Source organism: Tyto alba, unplaced genomic scaffold (genome assembly GCF_018691265.1).
Source record: "Tyto alba isolate M040663 unplaced genomic scaffold, T.alba_DEE_v4.0 Super-Scaffold_40, whole genome shotgun sequence".
NCBI lineage: Eukaryota > Metazoa > Chordata > Aves > Strigiformes > Tytonidae > Tyto > Tyto alba.
Genome location: NW_024881316.1, coordinates 44,179,553 through 44,197,788, shown reverse-complemented (window position 1 = coordinate 44,197,788; position 18,236 = coordinate 44,179,553). Strand labels below are relative to the sequence as shown.

The 18,236-nt window shown below is 41.1% G+C and overlaps 1 protein-coding gene across 1 annotated transcript in view; it reads right to left on the bottom strand.

Moving 5' to 3' along the window:
* ADGRF5 (adhesion G protein-coupled receptor F5) overlaps positions 1–18,236 on the bottom strand; it is a 48,628-nt gene that overhangs the window by 11,052 nt on the left and 19,340 nt on the right. The window contains exons 4-17 of the mRNA XM_033005047.2: positions 16,715–16,775; positions 14,572–14,742; positions 13,105–13,284; positions 10,458–10,585; positions 9,930–9,988; positions 9,118–9,260; positions 8,113–8,325; positions 6,557–6,790; positions 4,987–5,151; positions 4,633–4,851; positions 4,140–4,358; positions 2,860–3,012; positions 1,430–1,620; positions 291–470 (exon numbers count right to left, since the gene is read on the bottom strand). Of these exons, the coding sequence (XP_032860938.1) occupies positions 291–470; positions 1,430–1,620; positions 2,860–3,012; positions 4,140–4,358; positions 4,633–4,851; positions 4,987–5,151; positions 6,557–6,790; positions 8,113–8,325; positions 9,118–9,260; positions 9,930–9,988; positions 10,458–10,585; positions 13,105–13,284; positions 14,572–14,742; positions 16,715–16,775 (2,316 nt within the window). The remainder of the gene's footprint in view (positions 1–290; positions 471–1,429; positions 1,621–2,859; positions 3,013–4,139; positions 4,359–4,632; positions 4,852–4,986; positions 5,152–6,556; positions 6,791–8,112; positions 8,326–9,117; positions 9,261–9,929; positions 9,989–10,457; positions 10,586–13,104; positions 13,285–14,571; positions 14,743–16,714; positions 16,776–18,236) is intronic.

Here is an 18,236-nt window from a genome sequence, read left to right as displayed (position 1 = left end):
TAGAATGTTAGAGACATTTATGGGTCCCTAGAACATTTCTAGTTACTAAGCATACAGCACCCTCTCTTTAATGCATAGGGTCCTTGTCTTCATCATTTTGACTTTTCATAAACTCTTTTGTATCCTTGCATTCATTTCATCTTTTCTGTCATTTCTTCTCATTCCCTTAATACTTTCCTGTTCCTGACCCTAACTAACTGTGAAACTTCTTCAGGGAGAATGTCATGCCCTGTGACAAAATGGGCCAAAGTGCTTAATAAGAGCAGGCAAGACTTAAAATAAAAACTTACTTGAATAATGAGCTCCTCTGCATTTGCTGGGATGGAGGAGACCATATCCAGGATGGTAACAACTGCACCTAGGTTTGCAGTAGAATTATTTATTGTGTTTTGCTCCTTTTTTGTATTTTTCTTAAGCTCTGCAAGGTAATTAGGTAGTTTTGCTCTTGCCTCAGGACTGTTGACCAAGGACTGGAACAGAAGATAACAGTAGATCATATGTGTGCAATTTGCCTGGAGCTTGATCCTCCTTTATAGTGGCTACACCTATACTAGTAAAATAGACAGAGCCACGGTCATTCTGGACATGCGGGTGGTGTTCAGCTCCCTGACCCTCCAGAATGGGGTATCTTCACTGACTATTGAGAGTGGTCTGTCGTCTGTACTAACTCGCTGACTGCTCCTGGAAATTCTGGGGGAGAAAATAGTTGGCCTAGGCCCAAACTATATGAGGGATCAATCTAGTAAGTTAAGAATATACATAATTGAGTAGCTGTACCTCTGCCTGGGACTTTGCTGTGACTAATTTTCTAAAATAATGAGTATTTGATGAAAGAACGATAATTGTTCTTATCTAACCTCATTGAGAGAAAGGTGACTCTGGATGGTTTGTAGAAGTGAAGAGAACTATGATAGGAGACCTAGGCTGAAAACCAAGGCCCAGCACCTATCTGTGAAGTGTAGTGACTAAGGGGGCACGTTAAATAGGGCTTGGGTCTGATATTGGATAGTGGCCCAGAGTTGTCCCTACTGCATGACTGTTAGGATACTCTGTAGCACGCTTTGTGCTTGTGCCAACTAGCATTCAGGAGGAAATTCCTGAGCATGGTTCAGGACCAGCAACTGCTCCCGCTGGGCACTGTGTATAAGGTCACCTTGTCTGACGGGGGGAGTTTGTGTATGGGTATTGGCCATGAAGTACCACGTGCCCTCTGGGCCAGAGAAGGGGACCTAGCCTCTTTCACTGACTTGCATAGATATCGTCAATCATTCTTTATATCTTTTAAAAGATAATTTGAATTAAATAGTTGATTTTTAGTGCTTCATATATTTTAGATTATGTTAAGCAAAAAAACACCCAATAAAAATTTTTGCTCTCTCCTACCTCCCTCCCCCCCGCCCCAAACCTTTAGAACCCTCATAAATGTTACCTCAGCACTAGTCAGCAAGTTGGTTATTTCTATAGACAGGCAGTCATTCCTTTCAACCTTCCATGATTTGTTGGAGCACTTGTAAGTTTTATTGCCTTGTATAAAACTACCGAGATCATCATAGCATCGTGTTATTAATGTGGCCCCTTCCATTCCAACGCCAAGTCTGCCTGAACAGGAGACTTCCGTCTCTGTATTGAGAAAAAGACAGAGGTACGAAACTAAGAAGCGGAGAGATTAATAATTTACCCCTATTAAACCTGTGACCTTCTGAAGTTCAGAAGTCTTTAAATTAGGATTTCAGCTCAATCTCTTCATTAATTATGACCTTTCAGGTTATATATGTCTTGCTTTCCCAACTTTTTTGAATCATGAAATTAAAAAGGAAATTGAATAAAGATCCTTGTTTTTGAGTACTGAATCAAATCAACAAACCATTATCCAAAGCTTTAGGATTTGTCTGTTAAATTATAGGGTTGAGTAGAGGTGGAGTGGGATTATATTGGCCACTATGTGAACAGTTTATTCTACTAAGGGACTCAGTGCTGCTTGCTGCAGCACTAATAGGAAATTAATTAAGACTTTAACAGTGAGGCCTCAGCACATTTTTGATGAACTGTGAGTCTTGCTAACTGGCTTTGATTGTGTTAGTCATATTAGTACATATCTGCTAATTAAAGTAAATAAAGTGTCTGCATATTTATTGCCTGAGAGAGAAATCTGGCCAGATACATTGATTCAACAGTAGGTACCACTACTGTGGAAAACAATCAAAATTTCTTCATTGTGGGAACGTCCAGTATTTATTTATTTCCAATTTAGAATAAGAAGCTGAAATATCCATACTGTGGTCAGAGCTGAACATCAAAACTGGGTATAGCAATGTTGAATTCTAATTACTCATCATTTCTTGTAGAGCTGACCAGAAGCTGTGTCTGCCCAGGTCTCTGCAACACCTCATGGAGATTGTAATTCTTGTGTTTAGAGTGGATATGTCTCCCACAGGCTAACTTCCTGAGCTGGATGAATTCTTCCTAGAGTTCTCACAATCTTTTGTCCTTGCTCTATTGTTGGTGCAAGCTGAGAGCTGCATGACCACATTTCAACACAGGAGACGAAGCTTGGTGGTGTAGACTGCACCAGAAGGAAGTAGGGACAGTTGATGACTGAACTATAACTGTTTGGGAGCATACTGGGGCCACTGTCAAATACAGTGAAGAAAAAACATCTTTTTTTTTTTTTTTTAATTACAGCAAAATTGTTATTTTCTTCTATATTTTAAAATTTCCCATCAAAAAAGGAGACAAAAATACTTGGCTAACAAAAATTGCTCCTGTTAGGTGTCACCAGTAATAAATTTGTGGAATTTTATTTAACAAAGATACCGGGATTTCCTATTTAACAACATTAAATAGAAACTTTTTTCTTACCAGGTATCAGGTGCAGTCTTATACTTCTACTGCTGACATTCTGTCCAATGCGGTTAGTAAACTTGCAATATGCCATGATCTCTTGCTTTTTGTTGCATTCTGTTTCTGTGTAATTGGACATGTAGCAAAACAAACTTCCATTTTCCTTTTTCTCTGTACGGTAGGATTAAAATAGGTTAACACAGATTTGGGGTCAATTAGCTAGTAGCAGAAAGCTTCTGGAAGAGTTTCTTCTCTGTGGGTCCTAGAGAAAAAAACTTCCTTTGTGGAAAAACTTCCTTTCTGTATGCTGATATGTGGTTCTTACTCCCCACTTCATAAATCTTCTGGCAGCTGCTGCATGATCAATACCTTTTTAATTATTGGTGTATGAGCAAATCCTGACCAAATCATCTTTTACTGGGCAGGAACAAAAATTTGCTTTAGAAACTGTTTTGGAAAACACTCCTCCTGCTTCTGCTTCTACCACAGGTGTTTCATTCTTTTGAACTCAGGATCTGTACCACACTCCTACTGCTTTTTAGTATGCCTATGCCTGAGGGTCCCTGACTGCAATCTCTTCCAATAAGGTCTTGGTATTTTTCTTAGCAATCGAAGGACCCCTCACTCTCCACCTACTTTACACTTCAGCCTGTTTTTTCACACCCCTGCATGTTTTCTGAGTTAGTTTAGGTGGCTCTTCTTTGCTGTTTCAAATTAACTTTTATGTAACATGCTTGAAAACTTCTAGTATATAAAAACATGCCAGGGAAGCTGCAGAACTGCCCTAAATTTGAAGACATGGAAGCTTAGGCTTCTGTTCTGTTAAAGGTATGTTACCTGTATCCTTGAAGAAAACAGAGTAGTTCTTTGAATTACATTCTTAATACAATATAATTAATATAATATATAATGCAACATATAATATAATATAATTAATTCTTAATTATACATTTTCCATTATTTAGTAGATCATCTAAGTAACATTTTCTTGATACTCATTTCAAAAATGTGGCAGAGTGGAAGATAAAAGCAATCTATTTATGTTTTTTGTGAATTTATCACTACAGCAGTGACTTCAGTTGCTCTTCTGTTAATCTCAGCCATGCTCCCCAGGCATAGCAATCATCCTACAAAAAGTCCATTACCCTTTTTTTACACTCTTAGGAGCATTTATGGGTTGTCATAATAGCAGTTAGTATGAATTGGTTACACAGAACTAACTGAAAACAAAAAAAACACAGGTACTGGGTTGTGAGACATAGTGCAACTTGTGATTCTGCAAGTTTATTGTTTCTTACCAACTTTAATCTCCTTTTGTTGAACCACGAATGTAACAGTGTAATTTTCCATGGTGTCAGCGCTTATGCAGCACTCAAGGGCTTGTTGCACTTTGCACTGTATAGATGCTGCAATGGGATCTATCAGGATGTTCTGCTTCAGAGGCAAGGAAATAACCTCAATTGACATGTTGGCAGAACTCTCCAAGTGCTTCTGGGAGAATGTGCAGATGTAGGTGCCTGAAAGAAGTGACACAAAAACCATGTTGCAGTCAACAGAAGTGCTCCTCAGCTTTTGCATGGTCATGAGTCCTAATACTGAATAAGTACAGTGTTGTTGGCAGCATCATGTCTTGCTGTCCTGCAGCAGTTACTATCTTAACTTTTTTTTTTTTATTTTATTTAATTTACTGTAGCCAGGCTTCACAGTGATTTGCAGGTCTAGGGATGCTGTAAATGATCTGGTACTGAGATTTCATTGCCTTTGCAGTCAATACAAACCAGGTCCACTCACCACTCCAGTCCTGTGTGGCAGTCTTCACTGTGAGCACAGACGTGGCTGGAAATTTGCTGTTTTTGATGCATGTATCACAGTCTACTGTTTTTGTGTTATTTCCAGACTGGATTTTCCAACTGATACTGTCATAATTGCTCACATCACTTTCACACGTTAGATTGAATTCATATCCCTCGGAAACCGATGAGTTTTTGCTTGAAGATATTGTTACATGGGCTGAGATAACACGAGATAAATGTCATATTATTGAGAGTCAGTTGTTATAACCATTTGCTTGCAAATGACATGTGCCCCAGAGGCTGCTTATGTGTTAAAGAGCTGATGGTTTGTTACATGCTACCTGACTCTTACCTGACCGGAGGTACATCACGCTGATGTTTTGACTGCGCCTGGCACCATGTCCACTCTGCAGCTTACATGTATATGTTGTCACTGTACCTGACTTCTCAGGTGGACATAGTGATTCATTGATGTTGAGCTTGTACTCAGTGCAGTTTTCACTGAAACTGGGGACTCCTAGAGAGAAATAAACATTCCTTGAAGGGCTATGAATGTCCAAAAATACCCGGGCTCTGGAAATCACAATCAATAACTCTAAATAAGGAAAACCTTGTGGGTTTTTTTATGTAACATTTGACAACATGGCATTGTTAAAGATCTTTCACATCTTTTACTCTGACAACACTCACAGTGGTTTTCCAAAGGCCTGAAGGTGGTTCTCAGCACAGTGCTGGGCACTTACTGCAAAACCAGTCTGAGAGCAACAACAATGCTTGAATGCCTCAAGCTAAGCCAAAATGAAGACTATTCTAATTCAACCTAATCTCATTATCTGAGATATTTAGGATGAGTAAGATAAGCAAACCAGAGTAAATACTGCAGATTTTAATATCTTGTTTTGCAATAAACAGTTGGAGGTTCTTGACAGTCATTCAACTTTAAATCTGAAGAGTGCTGGTTTAGCTGTAAGGGGAAAACCCCACTAAAGCTTTCCCATGCTGCAGCTGACAGTGCATCTGGCCTGAGAGCAAAGTTCCTGGGGGAATGCCTGGACACAGGGAATCAAGGCCAAACCAGGTCATTACAGTAGTCCAGGATCATGCCTCTCTCTGCAAGCACTGATGCACACCAGTACCTGGCCTCTGTGGAAATGACCATGCACATGAACTTTGAAGTTTTTCTCTCATTTTGCTGTCCTGATTTCTGCTAAATTTCATTTATAACAAACAGTTAGCAATGAACAGCTAATCCATACCCATAAAATATCGAGTGCAATAGGCTGCTTATGATTATGGTTCATAGACATTTGTGAGGTTTCTACTGATGTTATTTTGTCACTCTCTGTAAACACTTTTGCTTGGTGCTTTATTAACTTTTTATATTCATATTATAAGTAAAGCATTGTGGGATGTCAACTAACATGTGACATATCATAACTACAGGTGGAAGGGGAAACAGTGCACTCAGTATTTAGCTATGCTGCAGCTGTTTCAAAGTGTAGTGCTTGCCTCTCTTGGTTGAAAAATCTTGGTCTGTGGTACACAGAAGCTTTTCATACCCCAGGGGTGAATTTGGAGATAGTAGTAGAGACTGATGCACTCATCCTTGCTCTCAAAACTAGACAATGCAGAAATAAGTTTTTTGGGAAAAGTCAGTATGATGCTGGCAGCTGTTTTTATCCAGGATGGCACAGTTTTAAGCATCAATGTTTGCACAATGCATGGAGATGCCCAGAATCCCACTGGCACCTGCACAACACATATGGACTCTGTACCATGCTGTCTGTTCATCATTTCTCACACACACACATACTGTTAGAGCATACCCTGTATTTATCCTAAGGCTTGGCCTTTGGGGTAGCTTTGAAGTTTGAAGAACAAATGAACCTAGCAGATGAAAGATAATCTTTTGTTAATCTTACCTGTAATATTGATTGCTCCATTTACTTTCCAGTAACCAGTAAGTGATGGTAAGTGTCTGTCAATACAACAGGACAGCAAAGGACTGTTTGTCTGCATTTCAGGATTGTTGCATGTAACACTGGTGTCGTTTAAATTTGGAGTGACGTATAGCTGAGAGACTGTTATTGTTTTCGTGGCCTTGTATACCAGTGTGTGAAACTGATTGCTCTTTGTGAAAGCGCAGCTATAGGAACCTGTAAAGCATAGGCAATACCTTAGCACTGAGAACATGTTTTGCTGGTTTTTAACTCTACTTTTGGAGTTAGGAGCTGGGAGCTACTTCCACACCTAGTTTTCACATCTCCTTGATCTGCCGTGGCTCTGCAACTTGCTAATCAAAATGTAACATCAGATCATCTGCCATATGCTTTCTGCAGATTCCTGGTGCCAAATGTATCCAGATTAGGCAGCTTCAGTGTTGATGGGTATTTAAGAAGAGACCAACTCTCTGGGATTGAAATACTTAAAATCTGGCTGAGTTGGTGTTTTGGGATTCCATAGACCATATGGCAGCAATATGTCGTGGTAAGAATGTAGTCTGACTGCAAAAGATTCTTACACAGAATGGGTAAGAGATAGGTGCCCAGCGTGGACCCTGCAAGAGCTGGCACTGAGTGTAGGCACGTATGCCTACCTCAGAAGGTAATGTCAAAGAGAGTAGAGTATTTATCAGCCATTTTCTCAGGCACTTGTCCCCTGGAGGCAGCCAGGCTTCCTTCTGAAATTGGCAATCAGAACTCCAAACTACCTTCATACTTTAGGTATGTGTGTCGGGATAGCCAAGTGTGTAGGCCACTTACATGGGACTGGAGACACCAAGGTTCAGGGAAATCTTAGCCCAAAGAAGTCTGGACCCACAACAACTCCCACCTCAATGTATGTGTGCTCAAATACCTGGTCCCAGGCTACCCTTTTTGAAGTTGAATGTAAAATTCCTGGTCCAAAGAGAAGAATGGAGTGGGAGCTTGAGTCAAAGCTCTGATAATACATGGTAATTCCCCTGATAACTACTCCCAGCAAAATGCCACTAATTTACCTGTTTCTGATTTTCAAAAAGCCCTAAATATGAACACATGAAAAACTGTAGCTCCGAGCTCTGTTTAGTTAGGTTATGTTTGCAAAGGGGGCAAGGGCCATCAAGGACAAATTCAACGACAGCCTCAAATTACCACACCAAAAGGGTGGGAAGGCCTTACAGCCATGTAGTCACTGCTGTCTCCTGTGATATGGCAGTGAAGCCTGGCACTGAGAATACCCAGGCCTGTATAGTCACTTCAGTCAGTTCACATCTTACTGGAAATGCCAGTCAGTATGTAGTTCATTAAAGATAAAAAACAAACAAACAAACAAACAAACAAACAAACAAACCAAAAACACTCAAACTGGAAAATTATGAGGGACGGTGTATTTTTCACATATACTTTAGGAAAATGCAGTCACTGCATTTCTTTTGCTTTTTATAGAACTAACCACACTAGAAATTTACATCTGCTGTTTTAGCGGTAGAAAATCATACCAGAATCCTTCTCCATAATGTTGCTGATTTCAAGAAGCGACCTTGAGGTTCCCCTTGAAACTTTTCTCACCATCGAATATCGGAAGCTGGTTGAGATGATCTGATTGAAGTGATACCAGCTCACATTCTCAAATGTTGAATTTATCTCACAAATCAGTCTTACTGTATCCCCTTCAAAAATGTCTACAGGAACCACAGTGAAGTTTGTCTGATCTGGGAAGACAAAGAGCAACATTCTGCATTACTGTAATTTCAGCTCATGTCTCTATGCTGTCTTTCATCTCATGGGAATCCTAGGTGCTTCACAACTAATACGCACTCAGCATCAGTTGCAGGGCACTACCTCTGACAAAAGCTATGCAATTTTCCCTCAATATATTCTTCTACTATCTTTGTCAGCCAAAGATCCCAGAAGGTTTTCTGCAGAGCACCAGAAACAGTATCACCACCACTACTTTCTAAGTAGATAAACTGGGAGGAAAAGCAACCAGGTTAAAGTAATCCTCTGAGACAGACAGTGCAGCGCTCAGTGCACTAAGAGTACAGCACCTCTGGGGCATTTGATCAGGCAACTGAATTGTAACACAGTCCCACAACAGCATGGAAAATGTGCCAAGGAAGCCAGGGAGAACCTGATCTTATGTAAAATGCAAGAGTTTGGGGTTTTTTGTTTGAAGAAGTGGGAAGTGCTGGCAGCCTGATGTGCTAGGAGCTGTCTCAGTTCTGGAGATGAACTTAAGGGTATTCAATTTCTCTCCCATGGAGAGGCTGCATCAGGATTCAGTGGAGTAGCTGGATGGATTTGGTTTTCCATGGGAGGTACTGAATTCCTGGTCATATAATAGGAGTCCTAAGCTTTGGTAGCACAGGATGAAATGAAACAGCCAGAGAAATAAATGTTTTTTTTAAGGTACCAGTACTCAACAGTATAAGGCAGCTACACGACTGAGGCTAGAGATACTAAGGTAAAGGCTGAAAGAAAATACTGAGAGACCTTAAACTTACTAGTTATTTCTGCTGTGAAGGTAGATGGGTTTAACTGGTATAATGCATCCAGAAATTGTGGCACAATTTTGTTGGAACTTGATATCTGGTCGAAGCTTGCTGCTCCTGCTTTTACTTCATAGTTCACAAAAATGCTTCCAGGCCTAAAGAGATACAAGAATGAGAGCAGCACCAAAATGAAATATCCTTGTATATTAGTGGTGTTCTATGTTGTGGTGACCCAACTTGCATGGCTAGGAAGGCTTCACAGGTCTTACCCGTGAAGGCTCCTGTTGTGACTCTAGACTTTATCTGGTATACAAGAAGTTAGTGCTCTTCTCAAAGTCAGAACACCTTTATTTGACATCTCTTTTGTCCACTGTCTATGCCTAGTAAGCTTCCCTTAGAAAATGTAAAGTACAGCTGCATTTAAATACATGTGGACTTAAGTAATGTCTCTTTTATCCAGATCCAATATTATATCCAGAGTCAATGTATTAATTCTTCTTCCTTCTGACCTAGGAAATGATGTTAGGTTTACTTGTATCTTTTTCTCCTTTTGGGTAGAATTCAGTCTTTCCCACAAAAGGCTTTGATCCAGATGGAGTATGATTATGTATCTTAGACCTTTGTACAGTAGTGAATTTTACTCGCAAACCTATTTCCAGGATAATAGTTGGGCTTTCCTTTGCAGCTCTTATACTGTTATTCAGTATATATATACTGAGTGTGGGTTCTAGCCAGAGTGGATGTAGTCTTTGCTGACTGGTGTCTCCTTGAGAATGGACAGAAAGATTTGTGTCTTCCAGGAAAAAATGAAATTGTTTACTTACCTGAAACTGGTTACTGTTGCAGATACAAAGCCTGGTAAACATCTGTAGCTAGCGTCAAACTGTAAACAAAGACATATTACACAACATAAATCTTCTGTATATTACTCTACCATGCTTAAAATAGGAAACTATTCAAACACTGATGTGAGTAAGGGCCGGTAACATATCCGATAGGACAGGCCTAGTGCTCTCCCCACTATTATGGGATAAATGTGTGTTGATGGTTTCATTCTATATGTGCTCATGTGGATTTAAACTGGGACCAGTAATGTGATACTCTTTTCATGTTTTTGATGTAAAAGATTCCTGCGTACTTCCCTCCTGGTCAGCATATTAAAACGTCTGGGAATATTGTCATTGCCTTTCAGTGAGGTCAGCTTTGTCCCATTTTGTGGCTACCACTGCTGCATACTTGACAGCTCCCCACAGAGACAGTGACAGTTCACCCTATTTCACAGACTCTGAAGGTAAATACCATATTTCTTAGAGGGCTTTCTATCTTCAGAGATGGAAAACTAAAGTCATTACCGCTTTTTCAAGGTCAGCTTTGTAGTTTTTGTATAATTGAGAAGAAGAATCGTTGAGATCATCACAAAAGTCTATGTCGAGTCTGACTGACATATTCATTACAATGGGCTCTCCCGTACCACATGAGTCTGTAAGGAAAAAATATAAACAAATGTAAAAATAATCCCAAGTAATGTTTACAAAGTGATTTTTTAGTTTTTTATTGTAACTTTATCATAGAATCTTAGAATCATATAAATGTTTGGGTTGGAATGGACCTTTAAAGATCATCCAGTTCAACACCCCTACCATGGGCAGGGACATCCAACCTGATCTTGAACATTTCCAAAGTTGGGTTGCCCAACTTCTATGGGCAACCTGTGCCAGTGTCTCACTACACTTATAATAAAAAATTTCTTCCTTATGTTCAATCTAAATCTACCCTCTTTCAGTTTAAAACTATTGCCCCTTGTCCTGTCACTACATGCTCTGGTAAAAAGTCTTTCTCTATCTTCCCTATAAGCTCACTTTAAGTATTGAAAGGCCACAATAAGGTCTCCCCAAAGCCTTCTCTTCTCCAGGCTGAACAACCCCTACTCTCTCAGTCTTTCTTCATAGGAGAGGTGTTCCGGCCCTCTGATCATACTTATGGCACTCCTCTGGACCCACTTCAGCAGGTCCATGTGTCATCCTGAGGACCCCAGAGCTGGACACTGAACTCCAGGTGGAGTCTCATGACAGCAGAGTAGAGGGGGAGAACCACCTCCCTTGACCTGCTGGCCACACTTCTTGTTATACAACCCTGGATACAATTGGCTTTCTGAGCTGTAAGCGCACATTGCTGGCTCATGTCCAGTTTCCATTCACCAGTATCTCCAAGTCCTTCTCTGCAGAGCTCCTCTCAATCCCTTCACCACCCATCCTGTGCTGAAACCGGGGATTGCCCTGACCCAGGTTCAGGACCTTGAACTTGTCCTTGTTGAACTTCATGAGGTTTGCACAAGCCCACTCCTTGAGTGGTCAAGGTCCCTCTGGATGACATCCCTTCCCTCTAGCAAATGAAGGGCACCACCCAGCTTTGTGTCATCTGCAAACTTGATGGGGGTGCACTCAATCCCACTGTCTATGTCACTGATGAAGATACTAAATAGTGCAGATCTTTGAGGATATCACTTGTTACTGGCTTCTACTTGGATGTTGAGCCATTGACTATAAGTCTTTGGATGTAGCCATGCAACCAGGCTTTTATCCATCTAACAGGCAATCTGTCAAACCCATATGTCTTCAATTTAAAGCAAGAATATTGTGGTGGATCATATCAAAGGCCTTGTAGAAGTCTAAGTAGGTGAGATATGTAGCTCTTCCTTTGCCCACTGATGGAGTCACTCCACCCTATAAAACCACTAGGTTAGTCAGGCACAATTTGAGCTTGGTGAAGCCATCCTAATCATAAACAAAATCTTACAACTTGCCAAGTTTCAACTGTAAAATAAGAAAGTTGGGATTCTAATTTTCTGTATCTAATTTAGATGCCTGGCATCTGCTAGATACCTAAGCTCCCACTCCAGTTGATGCAAAGCTGTAGACACCTTCAAAAGGTGATACATTCAGAAGGTGATAGACAGCAGTTGAATTGCTACATTGCTCCAGTTATAGAGTTTAGATGAATAACTTTGATCAGATACTCAACTTATGCAGTGAAAGCTACACTCTGAAAGTTACATGGGATGAATCTCCACCTATGTTTCACTGAAATGAATGGGAAAATCCTCAATGACTTTGAGAGGGTAATATTCTGGATGAAGACCCATTAATGGGTACAAAAGAATATAAGATTCTTAGAGAGATACTGGAATTTTCTAAGGTGGGTCCATTTAAGGACATGTCCATACCATGCAGTGAGGGGCACTGTACCCAGAGGCCTGGATTTCTAAGGAGTGTGTGACTTCCACACAGAGGAGATATTAGCTCTAGTCTTGGAAATAGTATAGCAGTATTTCTGGGGGGCTGCCCTGTGATAAAAGCATTGACTCTAAGCAGAGTTAATTAGAATGGGCATGCTGACAGCACTGGGCTGCTTCCAGCTCTAGGGCTGCCTCTGGGTATCTCTGCATGCTGCTTCATCACAGATCAGAGGCAGAGTCTCATGGGAGGTTTGTCTTGCATTGCAGAGACAATAAGTAGTGCTCCAGCCTAGAACTGCTAAGCCTAAGTGTCCAGTCATCAGTTAGGTTCCTAAAAACTCATGGGCACCTTGTCTCAGGAGTCATGAAATTAAACCAGATACATGTTGGGGTTTTTTGTTCCTTCTCTTCTCTTGAGCACTGTGGCACACTTTGGTCACATTTGTAAATTCCTCTGTTGAAAATATGATGAGATGAAATTTGCTTTGCTTAGCAGAAACTGGAAGTCCCAAAGAGTCATGTGAGTGATTCCAGGGGCTGGGGCTTCAGTATGGCACTAAATATCTGCAAGTATTTGGGTCAAGGTGGACCCACATCACAAAGAGAAGAGCTCTAGACTGTCTCTACAGACTTTCCACATTCGTAGGCAGTGTAGTAGCCAGCTCAGTCCTGGTGTGCTGCTTTATCACACCTTTAACACTATTTCATCTTCTTACTGGTATATGAGTTGGACAAGGATGAAGTTCAGCATTGTTTCACCTTACCTTTAGTCTGAGGCTCACAGTAAGGCCCGTAGAAAGGCATTTCTGTCATGTAGCCACAGGGCATGTTGGGTGCCAAGCTGGCAGAAGGACAGGTTATCAAGTCACTGCACACTGCACTTGGCCAGGCATATCCATTTTCACAAGAACAACAGCTATTGTTCTCACCATGGGGCAGACAGACTAGTGTCAGACAGACAGAGAAACACTGTGAGAATGGAAAGCAGTGCATAACATACTGCATATTTACCCTGCTATATCTTTATACCAGTGATCTCAACTAAATATGGCCCTTTTCGTGAATTCGCTTGAATGTTGCAAACATGATGACCTGATGCCTTGCAAATCTTATTATAATAATAATAAATGACTCACCAGAAATGGGAACCAGACTGGGACAGGGATAAGTGTGATCAATTACTTTTAAGTAAGTGAATAGAGATATGAAGCCTGATCCTAAAGATTCACTTGGCATATTGGCCAGCATCCTACGATAGTTTTCAGATTGGATATTTCTATATTGCCTGGGCTGAAAGAAAATATACAGACTTTTAAAGATTGTAAGAGCATGTAGCTTTCAAAGACCCTGAAGCTAGTGAGGTGCTGCATGCAAGAGGGTAACATTATCAACACCCAGTGCTTTAAAGACTCTAATTAAAAACAAAAAAACAGACAAACCAAAACCACTTCACTGTAAGTTTTTCTGTTCTTAATATGCCATTGGCAAAGTAAGATATTAACAAAGTAATTTTCACACATTGCCTGTGACCCTGAAGGCCTTTAAAAGATCCATTTGCATGTTGTTTTGAGGACTGATAAATGCTTCCTTTCACTGCTTTATGGGCCAGAGATAGGAAGCTACCAAATCTCCTCTTTTACTGTTGTAAATGCTTGGTGTGTTTGTGTATCATCTGCTGCATTAGTTACTTGGATGTGATGTTGCACAACCACAATTCATGTAATAAAACCTCTCTGATATCTTGCCCTGTAAGAATATGTTTAGTGAGTTATATCAGGAAAAGACTGCACCTCGTGCAGTCTGTCTCTGTCAGGGTCAGAGTACAGCCTCTTACAGCGATTTACGTTCAAAATGCAAGTGGAGGGAAATAAACAGTCTGATAACCACTGTCACAGCTTCCTGAAACTTGAAAGTAATGCAGACTGCCTGTTAGCCAAACTGAAGCAAAATCCTTTGGCTCAGGCTTCTTTTGTCTTTGTCCCTTCCTTAGGAGAAGAAAAGCATTCAGGGCTATTCCTAATGCCAACATTATATAAAGAGTTGTGGTGGGATGCAGATAGCAAAACATGCTGTTGTGTGCTAGAGCTTCACTCTTGTTGGGTCTTTCAGCAGACAGCAGAGATAGTTCAGTTTTGATGATTTCTAAGTGCGATGGATAGTAAAACTGGGAGAGATCAAATACTGGCAAAAAAACATATTACCCAGTATATAAAAATAAATAACCAACCCACCTGTTGTAATGCTGATGTTTGAAACTGTCATTTCTACATTTGAAATATTTGTTGAAACTGGAAGATTAAGGTCTTTGAAATACTCTTTGACTGGCTCCAGAAAAGATGAATCCGTAAGGCTTACTTCAATATCAACGGTGTACTCCGGAGAGGGAAGGTCAAAAAAAAGCACTGAAAGAGAAATAGCATGAGACTGCAAAGTTCTGTGTGAGGGTATATCACAAATTGATGACTTCCAGTTTGGCATTTGGGCTCTTTGTTGCTATTTAATGGTAGGTTAGTGTGTCATTCTGCTTAGGAAATCTTGCTTCCTACTCAGCAGATATTCTGCATGTGTTTTATCTGCTTCTTGTCTGACAAAAGCCGTATTTCTTTGGTCTCAGAGCAAGAGGAAGCTGATATAAACGGCATAATATATACAGAGAAAAGCTGTCTCATCTCTTCTCTCCTTTGACTCAGCAAGTGGATGTGTTGTCAACTATAGACTGAAGCCATACAGGAGTATCTTGTGACTCCTGTCCTGATAAGAGGCTCAGGTTTTTTTCTACACCGTGTATTTCAACTTGCATAGAAGCTGTGCTCTTATATGTCATCATATGGATGCCATCCAGAGAGACCTGGACAAGCTCAAGAAGTGGGGCCATGTAAACCTCATGAGGTCCAATAAGGCCAAGTGCAAAGCCCTGAACCTGGGTCAGGGCAATCCCCAGTATCAGCACAGGTTGGGGGATTGGGAGCAGCCCTGTGGAGAAGGACTTGGGGGTACTGGTGGATGAAAAACTGGACATGAGTCCGCAATGTGCACTGGCAGCCCAGAAAGCCAACTGTATCCTGAGCTGCATCAAAAGAAGTGTGGCCAGAAAGTCAAGGGAGGTGGTCCTCCCTCTCTATTCTATTCTCGTGAGACCACATCTCCAGTACTGTGTCCAGTTCTGGAGTCCTCAGCACAGGAAAGACATGGACCTGTGGGAGCGGGTCCAGAGGAGGGACACAAAAATTATTAGAGGGCTGGAACACCTCTCTTATGAAGAAAGGCTGAATGATTTTAAGTTGTTCAGCCTGGAGAAGGATCTGGGGAGACCTTATTGTGGCCTTTCAATACTTGAAGGGGGCTTATAAGAAAGATGGGGATGGACATTTTACCAAGGCCTGTTGTGACAGGAGTAGGGGTAATGGCTTTAAACTAAAAGAGGGTAGATTTAGACTAAATATAAGGAAGAATTTTTTTACAATGACAGTGGTGAAACACTGGAACTAGATGTCCAGGGAGGTGGTAGATTCCCCATTCCTGGAAACATTCAAGATCAGCTGGACGGGGCTCCGAGCAACCTGATCTAGTTGAAGATGTCCCTGCTCGTTGCAGGGCAGTTGGATCAGATGACCTTCAAAGGTCACTTCTGATCCAAATCATTCTAAGATTCTATGTCAATCTCTGACCAGAAAGAAGTTTCCACTTCTTTTGTTTGTGCCTTTATTACTGTACTGGTTTTGGCTGGGGTAGAGTTAAACTTCTTCATAGTAGCTTGTATGATGCTGTGTTTTGGATCTGTAATGAAAACAGTGTTGATAACACAATGCTTTAGTTACTGTTGAGCAGTGCTTACAAAGCATCAAGGCTTTCTCTTTTCCCACTCTTTCCAGCAAGTTGACTGAGGGTGCACAAGAAGATGGAAGGAGAAATAGCTGGGACAGCTGACCTCAACTAGCCAATATGATGTCATGTACCATATAATCCACATCATATAATGACACACTCAGCAATAAAAACAGGGGAAAGTAGGAAGGGGAGGACATTTGGAGCTAGGGTGTTTGTCTTCCCAAGTAACCATTATGCGTGATGGAGCCCTGCTTTCCTGGAAATGGCTGAACACCTGCATGCAGATGAGTAGTGAATTAATTCCTTGTTTTTCTTTACTGATTAAACTGTCTTTATCTCAACTCATGAGTTTTCTCACTTATACCTTTCTGATTCTGTCCCCCATCCCACTGGTGTGGTGCTTAGTTGCTGGCTGGGGTTAAACCACAACAACTACCTCCTCCTTGATGATCACAGTTCAATAACTCGGGAGATGCTGTCCCCAATAGGGATTTCACCCTTGGCTTACTAGAAACCTCCTCTGATACCATACATTTGTGTACGTACTGTTTCGCTTCTGCCTTTGCATCTCTGACTGGAAGCTTTCCTCTCCTAGTGCACTGTCAATCTGTAGAAAAAAAAGAGTGAAGCTCTGTGAAAAAACAAAGTGAAGCTTTAGCTGCTGTTGTTGGTGTGAAAGAATTAGTGAAGAAAATGCCAGTATAGATTATTTTTTTCCTTCCACCAATCCTAGCCCCTTGCTGCCTCCACCCCGCCCTGATCCTCCTCTTTAAACAGAATATTTATATCTACCAAGCAGGGAAATGTTAAACATCACCTGAGGGACGTACTGAGTTTTCAGGTGCTCTCTGCATATCTCTGCAAAGCAATTGCCTCAGCTTAGCAGGAATTCTGTATCTGAGCTGCCACTGGCTATGGGGCTGATGCAGTGCACTTAGTCACGAGCCAGCCTTGCAAACTGCTTGAGAAGCCTGGCCACTCAGCCTCTGAATCCAGCAAATTGATTTGTGTTACACTTTGCTTTCATTTTAGCTCTGATCTTCCAGCTCTGTAGCAGCAAAGCCAGTCTGAATAGGAGGAGAAAGAGAATTTAAATGTCTTGGCTCCAGCTCAGTTGTTGGGTCAGCTATTTTGTGGGCCATCTGTAACACACAGTTGACCAGGGCAGTGGTGGCACAATTTCAGTATGACTGGGTTCATTCAGGGTGCAGCCAAGTGAGATGCAGACCATCTTATTTTTTTAATCATGCCCTAAAAATACATTGGCACCATAGTTAGCAAGAAAGGCTAAAGAACAAGCAAAGACACAGGCAGGAAACGTGCAGCTTTGCCAGTTTCTTGATTCTTACTGAAATCTTTATTTACAGAGAGGGTGAATAGCTTGGCAACTCTTAAGTCATCTCTTTACATAAAGGAACCATCTGGTGTGTGATTAGAGCTGGGCTTCATATCACAGCTGCACTGGCAGTGAAGATCCCGGGGTACATTGGCATTTTTGCACTGCTAGAAGCACTACCTTTCACCTTAGAGATTAGCTGCAAGAGTCACAGAAAGGCCAGTGTGATCCACGTCTTCCTCCAGGTTTGGACTCAGCGGTTTCCTTTTTCAGTTATTCTCCCACACAACTGTAGGGTATTGCTACATTATTAAATACTTCATGTATTTCATAACATTAAATATTTATTTGCCAGTTGTAGCATGGATCAGTAATGTTAATGAGGCGTTACTCTTTTCATGAAAATGCCTAAGTGCTGAGATGGAGTCAGTTTGAAAAAAACAGAGCTAACAAAATACTTGGTCCCTATTAGACATCTGCCACAGGGAAGATGAGGCTTCTGGAACCAGCTATATCTTGCTTTGCCAAGACAGGGGATGGAGGCAGAAACAGCTTAAGGAGTTCCCACCTTTATCTAAATGTTCCTTTTACTTTTCTGAGCTTGCTCAAAAAAGCACATTGTGTTCTGGTCAGTCCATCAGAAATAAGGTCCCTGTGGTGCTAGGGGCTTAACACAGATGTTAGAATCCGTTTTGGCTTGATAGGGTTCATAATATAAAAGACGTATTTTCT